General features: G+C 35.6%; 1 protein-coding gene across 1 annotated transcript in view; it reads left to right on the forward strand.

The window, feature by feature from the left end:
- The window catches only part of SNRNP48 (small nuclear ribonucleoprotein U11/U12 subunit 48), a 32,703-nt gene extending 21,724 nt beyond the window's left edge, over positions 1-10,979 (forward strand). Inside the window, exons 7-9 of the mRNA XM_028512859.2 lie at positions 2,964-3,052; positions 3,380-3,541; positions 5,936-10,979. Coding sequence (XP_028368660.1) covers positions 2,964-3,052; positions 3,380-3,541; positions 5,936-5,984 — 300 coding nt within the window. The 3' untranslated portion in view covers positions 5,985-10,979. The remainder of the gene's footprint in view (positions 1-2,963; positions 3,053-3,379; positions 3,542-5,935) is intronic.

The raw sequence follows: 10,979 nt of genomic DNA on the forward strand, positions 1-10,979 counted from the left end.
GCAGAGACAGCTGCAGTGTGAGATGGGCAGGTTGCAGGATATTCTTCTGGCCAGGCTGTGGTACAGCTGCTACATGGGTAGGGTAGGCTGTGGTGTGCTTTCGTGACTGGTTATAGTGTGTCTACCACTTGGGGTGGGCAAGGCATGGGTTCTTGCCTGGCCTGGTAGTAACATGGGGTGGGAGGATCACTCTACCCATGCTGGCAGGCCAGAGGAATGGCACCCAAAATGGCACATACCAGCTCTGTCAACAATAATGGGATGAAATTGCAAAAATGGTGCTAGCCGGTGCTTCTGCCCCTGGGGAAAGTCTTTGCAGGTTCTTGCCTCTCTAGCACCCAATTTAAGTTTTCTAAGTGAGTCTCCCTCATGTTCTAAGCCTTTTCATAGTGTTGCTTTTGTGCTGGATCTCAGGGTGAGTAGGTCTGCACAGGATCCCTTTAAGAGGAGGTTCTCAATTCCTTACTGTTCTGTGTTTCTCCTGGACTTAATCTCCATTGATTTTCAAAACTAGACATTTTGGGGGCTTGTTTTTCTGGTGCCAGATCCCAGGGTTGGACTGCCTAATGTGGGCTATAATCCTTTCACTCTTCAAGGCATGTTTCCATATTTGTTTGGATTCCGTCTGTTTGTAGGTAGGTCACCATGCCTTGGTGAGACCATGTCTCTGCCTCTCTCTTACCCATCTTGATACATCTTTATCAAGTGAGTTTTTATGTTTTCACTTTTTTAACTTTTTATCTTTTTTATCCAGTGATGCATCTTTTTTAGAAATACTTTTATTTTCACTGTTTAAAATCTTGATATCCACTGTTTCCATGAGGTGTAATTGACTCTAAGCCATCCACCAACTTATTGCACTTATGATCTATACCACAAAGTTTAGCACTTAATTTTATGCTGTTCTTTTTTGCAATTAAATTATCCATTTTAGACTTCTCTCTCTCAGTAGACGTCTGGAACCATGTTATAATACCATACCGATTCTTACAGTCCCTTAAATACTTGGTTGTACATAATTTGTTTCTTTTCTAGTCTCACACTTTGCGATCAAGCTTGTGGTGCTGCGTGCTAGTGTTCTTTATAATTTTATGGTTTAACTTTATATTATGGAAATATTCAAGTGTATACTAAAGTGGATGGAATAGTCTAATGAGCCCTTAGGTACCATCACCTAGTTTCAACAATTATCTACATAGGATCACCTTCTTTCATTTATGGTCCCATTTACTACCTTTTCCCCCTGCCCTGTTGCTTGGTAATTTTGGAAACAGATCCCAGATATCTTCCATCTGTAAATACTTTAGTGTTTATAATTTTTTATTGATTTATCTCTGATTGGGCTTTTTAACATTTTATCCATTCCTAGTTTCATTTATGTGATATAATTTTTGTTTGCTCTAAAGTAGAACCTGAACTTTGACAAATGTCAGTAAAAATTTGTTACATAATATAGTTACTATGCATACCATACTACTCTGGGGTATGTAAAGATAAATGCACACAGACTCTACCTGTGAGGAGCTTGTTACAGTTTAACAAGTAAAAAAGAACTTTCAAAATACAGATTGTGATTAAGTGCTAAAATGAGGTAAGATCGGAGTGTGGGGGAGGAAGGATCAATTTTTTAAAGGGAATGTTGGTATAGGCTTCAAAGAGAAGATAGTATTTGAGAGAAGGGGAGAAGCAGCAAAAGGGGTAAAGGAATGCCTGTTTATTGGCTCTTTCCATGTGGTGGCTCTGTGGAAACCATGTCCAGTGACACTTGGGCATAGAAGTACTAGTCAGGGAGTCATATTAGGGAAGTGCTATAGCTGGAATTGGAATTCAGGTATGTGTGACTCATGTCGCTCCCTGAATTAGACATTGACCTATCTTCGATTTTCCACAAGAGAATGGTGGATAAGGGTTTTCCATGTGGAAGGACTAGAGTTCCTAAGAATGGATAAAAGTATAGGAGTTTTCCAGAGACCCATTAGTAATCCAGGGTGACTAGAATTTAGGGATTTTGAAGAAGTATCCAGAAGGAGATATAGCTGGCTTCTACTGTGTGGTATAGTGAAATCATGGAAGGCTTCAAAGACTCTGTTAAGGAGTTTGGACATTAAGGAGTTATTTTATTTCAGGGGCTGATGAAAATTTCTTAGAGGTGGAGAGTCATAGTGAAGTATAGTGTGTGCCTTGGAGATTGCCCTTGTTTCCCATACCTTTCTTCTTAAAACTTTCCTGATTAGACATGAGGGAAACAACTGTAATTTTCTATTTAAGTTTCACCTAAACAGTGACCAGCCCTGTGCTTAATGATGCCATAGGATAAATAGGGAAAAGAAGAGTTTTAAATGGTTCGTAAGTGGTTGATTTATAGACTCATTGGGAAAGTATCTGAAGTGACTATAATGTTTCATGTTTTGTCTGTCATCTTGACTTAATTATGAGGTTTTTTAAAAAGAGTTTTATTTGTAAATAATCTCAAACATAGAAACAAATTGCAAAACTAAAATAGTATAAAGAACTCCTGTGTCCTTTATACAAATCACCTATTGTTAACATCTTGCTCCATTTGCTTGTCATTTGTACTCTCTTTATCATTACATTTTTTGCTTTCTCTCTTTCTCCATCTGTACATTAATGTTTTTCTTAACTGTTTAAAGGTTCCATACATCATACTCCTTTTTCCCTAAATACTTAATATGTCTTTCCTAAGAATAGGGGTATTTTCTTACATAATCATAGTATAGTTATTAACTTCAGCAAATTTAACGTTGGTATAATTTCACCTACAATTCACATTCCAATTTGACTGTTGCCTTTTTTATGTTTTCTAAACTCTGCACATTCCACAGTCCATTGTATCATAGCTTTTAATAAATATTTTGTTGTCAGCAGAGACTTTTTTCTTGCATTATAGTCTTAATTTTTTGAACAGCTTTCTTATCTGAAATTCTGTGCTTAACTCTCCTCAGGTGATTCGGGATGTGATAAATGTGCACATGGAAGAACTCAGTAATCAGTGGCAGGAAGAGCAGGAAAGAGCAGAGGATGATGCTGAAAAGTATGTCATTGTGTTTACTGGTAAAACTGCTCTCTTTTTAAACTGTTACCTGTAATTGTTCAACTGAATTTTAGCATTTCCAAGGCCATTAGTAGCATGCTATAATTCATCAGAATGCTTATTGTTTCTTGTCATTGCTCAGGATTATTTACAACTGAGTTGTAAAACATGTTATAGAAACTTTGTTTCTTTGATTGCCCTTTTGTATGGAATGTTAGATTATACATAGTTATCATTGGTGTGAAACAGAATATTGGACTTTAGGCTGGTCCATACTGAAGACCAGTGGTTAAAACTAACTGATTAATATTCTTTTCTATGTTTCAGGAATGAAAGGCGATCAGTTTCAGTAGATTCACGGCAGTCTGGTGGAAGCTATTTGGATGCTGAGTGTTCACGACATAGAAGGGATCGGAGTAGGAGCCCACATAAACGAAAAAGAAATAAAGATAAAGATAAAAACTGGGATTCAAGAAGAAGAAAAGAGAGGTAATCCATCACTGTATCATCCAACATTGACTTGTTTACCTTTGAAGAATAGATAGTTTCTTCTGCTATAGACCATGCTGAAAACCATATAAGAGTAAATTATGGTAAGGGAAGTAAATAGTCCTGTTTCAGTTACATAAACACAGCTGTGGTGACATAGTTGTCTATATGCCCAATTGGATATACAGGTTTCCCTGTTTTCTTACTTATTTTCTAACTAGAGCATATGAAAGTAATGTCTAGGTAGAAAGTTACCTGTGTTAAAAAGGTGTTTGCTTTTTTTCCTCCTCTTCCCTCCCTGCCTCCCTCCCTCCCTCTCTCCTTCCCTCCCTGCCTCCCTCCCTCCCTCCCTCCCTCTCTCCCTCCCTCCCTGCCTCCTCTCCCCTCCCTTTTTCTTGCTAATTCCTCAGGTAAAGGGTATATAGTGTCAGGGAGAAGATCCAAACTTTAATCAGTCAATTTTGCCCTTATTTGTATTCCTGATAAAATTTTGATAGCTGAGAGATATGAACTAATAGTAAAATAATAAATTTAAAGTGATTGAGGTCTACTCCTATATTTTAGCTCCTTACTGGACATCTGCTGAGATCTGAAGCGCAGTGGGGCTATACCTGAACTTAACTTTTTCTTTGCTCCTTTTTCCCCAGTATTTTTTATCCTGGTTAGTGGATGATCATTTGTTCATTTAAACCAGAAATCAAGGAGTCATGTCAGATACTCCTTTTTTATTACTTACCATCTAGTCCTAATTGCTGTCAGTTTTACCTGAGGGCACCTAATATACACCTTCTCCTCTGTCATTATTGCTGTCCATCTGGAAAATGATGGTAGTTTTCCCAATTGTTCTACCTGTCTCGAAGCTTGTCCCTTATGGATTTATCCCTACCCTACTGCTTGAGTGAATTTTCACCTCTTAAAACTCTTCAGTGGAAAAATTCACTCTCCTTAGCATGGCTCTCAAGACCTCCAGGATCAGGGCATCTACCTGCCTGTACTTCTGTTTTGCCACTACCCATGAAACACATAGCTTATGCTTTCACCAGCCTGAATTACCTGCCTTTCCTCATCCACACTGTGCTGTGTCTGTGCCTTCCCATGACAGAACATGTCATGTTCTGCTGCCTCATTTTTTTTTTAAACCTGCTTGGTAAACTCCTCATCTTTTGAGACCTAGCTTAGTTATTCCCATGAAGCCTTTTTTTTTTTTTTTTTCAGTACAAATAGAGCTGATCTTTTCCTTTTTCTTCCCTGTCTAATTGGCACATACTTTCTATTGAACTTAATTACTACTCTCCCTATGAGGCTGTGAGTTCTTTGGGGGCAGGCCCATGTCTTATTTAGTGTTATGTGCATAGTGCTCTTCTAATAACGGGCTCTCAAATGATATCCTCTCTCTCCTAGGCCACTGGTGATCAGGAATAAGTAAGGCTTATTGGTTTAATAATTTCATTCATCTTATTATATTTAGTTCATTGGTTTAAAGGTAGCTATGATTCAGTCCTCTTATAAGAATAAAATATTTGCTTAGTAATCCCTTTTGATTTATATAATGAATAATATAACACATTTTTACAAATTAACTGTTGATTAGCTATCAGAAATCATATTCTTTAACTCCTTTCTGGTATTAAATAAATTTTGACATGTCTTATCAATCCCTGTGACTTAAATAGATTAGACAGCCTCGAAATCTGAACACGAATAATTTTCTTTTAAGAGAGGATAAACTGAGTATTAGCAGGACATATTTCTCAATAAGCTAATTTTTGATACTCCCCCTGAGATAGAATGAATTGTGAGGCATTGAGATAGCCAGGATAAGGACATCAGACAGTTTCTGAATTTCTTCTATTACTTTAGTATTCTGTTTGAAATGAATTCTCTGGTCATCAACCAATTACATACATCCAGAGTTAATTTTAGACCTGACTGGTGTAACTCAGTGGGTTGGGCATTATTCGGCCAATCATAAGGTCACTGGTTTGATTTCCTGTCAGGGCACATGCCTGGGTTGTAGGTGTGCGAGAAGCAGCCGATCAGTGTTTCTCTTGCACAGCACTGATGTTTCTCTTCCTCTCTTTCTCCCTCCCTTCTCCTTTCTCTAAAAATAAATGAATAAAATCTTTTTTTTAAAGGTTAATTTTAAAGCAGATGCCAAAGTGCAGTTTTTAAAAAATCCATTTTGTCTATCTCCATCTCAATTTTGTCCCTTAGATTTAATGATGCATTTTCCATGTTTACTCTTAAAAAACTCACTGTTTAGTTCTAAATGCATGTTTTAGTTTGTTCTGGTTTATATCTGATGTGGGTATACTACTGATGAATTATTATTTTAAAGCTCTTCTATTAAAATGTCCATCATTTATGATAGTTTTTTCACCCCTTTCATTTCAGGGATGGGGAAAAACATCATAGTCATAAAAGAAGAAAGCAAAAAGTATAAATGAAGTATTTGTGCAAGTATTAATTATTCTGATGCCATGATAACCAGTATGCTGATAATTTCGTTATAATTGCTTTGAGTAGGAGAATGTGTTTATATGAATTGTTCAGTGCTCAGATCATTATTTTTTAGTATGTGCTTATGTGTGAAACCATGAGTACACTATTATGCCCAAAACTTGTTTTCCTTATATTTTAATAGATGATCGCTTCCTATTACTCATTTTATTTTTTTCTTTCTTGATAATTTAGCAAAAAATTCTTTAATTAAAGTCAATACTTGAATTATATAAATAATACATGACTCCATTCTCATTGTAAAAAACTAAACCTTACAGCCCTGACTGGCGTGGCTCAGTTGGTTGAGTGTCGTCCTGAAAATCGATAGGTCGCCAGTTCGATTCCCAGTCAGGGCACATGCCTGGGTTGTGGGCCAGTCCCTTGTTGGGGTGTGTATGAGAGGCTACCAACTGATGTTTCTTTCTCTCTCTTTCTCCCTCCCTTACCCTCTCTCTAAAAATGAATAAATAAAATCTTTAAAAAAAATTAAACCTTACAGAGAAGGCTAAAGCCCCCTTGGAACACCCACTGCAATCTCTGGGGACACCCCAGTGGTAACTACTATTTACTACTGCACTGGTGACTTGCAATAGGGAAAACCCACCTAATATCTGTTAGGAGGGGGAAAGGCCTGGCTAAATAAAATACACTATAGTTATATAACAGATTACTATATTGGATATAAAAGAAATAAACATTATCTACATTAACATGGATAGATTTCAAAAACATAATGTTAAGTGAAAATAGCAAGTTGCAGAAAAATGTGTACAAGTTATATCTTTGTACAAAACAATACTATATGTTTTCAGTGGCTGTATATGTATGTAAATATATTTTTAAAGGTTCAAAAGAACCCATATCAAATGCACAACAGTGATTTTTTGGGGGGACGGTATAATTGGGATAGATGAGGGGTGGCAGTGAGGATTGGGAAGGTGGTCCAAGGAAACTTTAGTTTTATCCATAATACATTAATTATTAAAAAGTAAGGTATTCATGTTTTACTTGTTAAATTGTCATCTTCTTTTTTAAAATGCCTTCTGAAAAAACTGTCATTTTGTGTTTTTTTGTAAATTAAATGTATTGAGGTACTGTTTACATAAACCAAAATGCATCTATTTTAAGTGCACATTTCATTGACTTTGACCAACTTATACTGCCTATATAACTGTCACCTCAATGAAGATAGTGAACATTTGCATCAGCCCAAAAAGTTCCCTTAAAACCTTTCCCACAATCTATTTTTCTACCCCCAGCTGCAGGCAACCCCGGATCTGCTTTGTGTTAATGCTGATGAGATGTATCTTTTCTAGAATTCATATAAATGGAATAGTACAATATAAACTCTGCCTTCCTCTATTCCACATATGTTTGCGATTGGTGCGTGTCGTTGTGTCAGTAGTCTGCTCCTTTTTGTTGCTCGTAGTATGTTCGATCACGTGGTAGACCATTCAGTGAAATTTTGGCATTAAATGTTAAGCATCTCATATCTGAATAGCAATATCTAGAATATTGGAAATCTAGCTTAAAGATCCCAAACTAGGTTTCAAATACAAATTGAACCTTAATTTTTTCAGTATGTAATTGACAAAGACAGAAAGGTTGACTTGATTTAGATCAGATTGGCTGTTAGGCTTCAGATACAGAAAACAGCTGTCAGATTTATAAGTTGGAAACAGGTCACTTGCCAATATGAAGTCCTACTACTGCCATTGCACTTAATTTCCAAATATCTAAAATTCAGATTTAAAATTCTTAAAAACAAGGACTTTGGAGTTACCACAATGTTCAAGTATATGAAGTTGCAGCTTTTGTAGGTCAAAATGATTTGAATGATCTCAACAGTTTCATGTAGTATAACTTAATTTACAATTTTGTTTTTCTTTATGATTTTAATGATTTCACTCACTGGGAGAAACAAAAGAGTAAAATTAAAAGGCAAACTTGGGTTTTTAGTAGAAGAGAAATCAGTGAAAAGAGGGAGTGGAATGGTCAGATTAGGGAAAAATAGGATAGTATGAAAAAAGATTATCTAAAATATAACCAGAGTTCTTTAAGTCCAAAATTTTAAGTATAATAACTAATACAACCCAACCAATGAAATATAGAATTAGATCATAAGAGGTATTTGTTTGATCCTTGAATGTATTAATTTTCCATGCTTAGTAATTTGTTTTAGACCCCTTCATCAATATAACCCCCATGCCTAGCATATAATAGTTAATTTGTTATTTTAAATTTTGACAAGAGTTTTGCAGACCCTTGTCACCTAATATCTAAGTATTTATTCATAAAGTGCTAATATTAATGACTACTATATAACTGCTATCCATCTTACCCATCCACTAAGTCTTAGCTCAGATGATATCTTCTGACCTACGTTTCTGATCTTCTGACTGTATATTTTCCCTCTTGAACTCTTTTAAAAGCACTAAGGATAGAAGTTGCTAAGCACTTACTATGTAGCAGACTCTGTTCTGAGCTTTTTTAATTGTAAAATATACATAAAATTTAACATTTTCACCATATTTAAATGTATAGGTTCAGTGGCATTAAGTACCTCCATATTGTTGTACAACCATTGCCACTGTCCATCTTCAGAATGCTTTTATCTTCCCCAACTGCAACTCTGCAGCTATTAAACAACTCTCTGTTTACTCCTCCTAGCCCCCTGTAACCACCATGCTACTTTCTATCTATGAATTTGACTATTCTAGGTACCGCATACAAGTGAAATTACAGAGCATTTTTTTTTGTGCCTGACTTATTTTCCTTGGCATAATGTTTCCAAGGTGCATCCATGTTATAGCATGTGTCAGAATTTCTTCTTTAAAGCTAAATAATATTTTATTGTATTTGTGTGTGTGTATATATGTCTACATCTTACATTTTGTGTATCTATTCATCCATGGGTGAAACTTGTGTTGCTTCCACTCTTTGGTTATCATGAGTAATGCTGTTGTGAACATGGGTGTAAAACATCTGTTTGACTCCCTGATTTCAGTTCTTTTGAGTGAATATCATATTTTTCCATGTATAATGTGTACTTTTTTTGCTCAAATTTTTGAGGGAAAAATAAGGACGTGCATTGTACATTGGTAGTACTAATTCTGTATCTATATAAATGTTTTTAATTTTTATTTTTGCTCATGCATTAAAAGTGTAACTATAGAAAGCAATAACGATATCCATGTGCAAAATAATACCCCGAAACACAATGATCAGTTTTGTTTCTAAATATAAAAATTAAACCAAAAGATTTTTTTCCTGAAAGTTTGGGCCCCAAATGTGGGTGCACATATACATGGCAAAATACAGTACCCAGAAGTGTAATTGCTGGGTCAAAAGATAAGTCAGTTTAATTTTTTGAGAAATCACCATACTGGTTTCCACAGTGTTTGTATATGTTACACCTCTATCAGCAATACACCAGGGATCCAGTTCCTCCACATCCTTTGCAACACTTGTTATTTTCTGGTGTTATTTTGTTTTTTTGATAATAGCCATCTTAATGGGTGTGAAGTGGTATCTCGTTGTTTTGATGAGCTCTTTTTATTAAACTTACTTTATTCTCATAAAACACCATTCTGAGGTGTAAATACTAACTATTACCACCATTTTAGAAATGAGAAAACTAAGGCTCATGAGTTAAGTCACTTGCTCTACTTCTTGAAGAAAGTGGCGGAGTTAGAATTCCAATCCAGGCAGTCTTGCTCCAGGGTTTACTTTCAGTTTCCCTCCCCCTTATATTATACTTATGTACTGGTACTTATGTATAACTTTGATCTCCAACTAGGTTTTTAAGTTTTTTGAGTGTAAAATACATGATGATTGTCTTTGAATTCCCAAAGTGCTTAGTATAATTCTTAAATGATGGAGATGACAAATATTTGTGGATGAGGAAATTCAGGCAAAGAGATGCTTAGTTATTTCCCCAACATACAAACAGTCAACAAAGATTGGAATTAAGAGTCCCTGCTCTTACTGCTATATACACCACTTTATTAACTGTGAACCCTTTTTAGTGTTCTGACATGGTAGTATGTGTCATTTCATAGCAGTCTCCATATCCATCAGAGTTCTCTGAACTCCTTTATCAAATCCAGAAATACTGAACATCTCATCACCTCCTATTTTATTAAACTCAAATAGATCCATAAATAAACTTGTACTGTGTCTTGATACCACTTAGTTACACAATAAAGTTCATTGCATTGATCAACTTTATGTATCAAGATTTCACATGAAGACATGAAAATATCTCACAGCACCTAAAATGAAGACTCCTGGACAGTTAAATGCTGGATTCCTGGTTGAATCTCAGTCTACATAAGGAAGTTGGAATCAGCTGAGGAGCAGCTCAGACCTGGTTTATCTTCCTGTCTACTGCATCCCATCTCCTGCTCATCCTGAGGAAGAGGGTGTGGGTGTGGTTTCAATCTACCCTTGGAAAACTGCTCCTTGAAGTTCAAGAGAGGAGGCTTCTCAGATATTTAAGCTACATTGGTACTTAAATTGACAGATTAAGGCAGCTGCTGTGCAGAGCCCAGGGCACTGACTACATTCAGTAAGAAACTGAACTCATTGTTTGGTTTTACATTAGATCAGTGATCTCTAAGTACTTTTCACTTTGGATTAAGGCTGATTGGATAATCTCAAATCTTTTAGTGAAAGTTGTTTTCAATTGTAAATTTGAGATAAAATATTTTAAATTAGCATTGAAAAATACTTTATTTTTTAAAGCTAAATAATATCACCTATGTATTCTATAGTACAGAAATATTAAAACTATAAAATTGTGCCTAGAGTCTACTGAGGTACCTTTTTTCTTTCTTTTTTTTTATGTTTAGTGCATTTATAAAGGTCAAAGAGGTCTGGTGTAAAGCTTTGTTAAATTCTAAAAGTAGAAAAATAAAGTCCATTCATAGTTGAA

Source organism: Phyllostomus discolor, chromosome 5 (genome assembly GCF_004126475.2).
Source record: "Phyllostomus discolor isolate MPI-MPIP mPhyDis1 chromosome 5, mPhyDis1.pri.v3, whole genome shotgun sequence".
NCBI lineage: Eukaryota > Metazoa > Chordata > Mammalia > Chiroptera > Phyllostomidae > Phyllostomus > Phyllostomus discolor.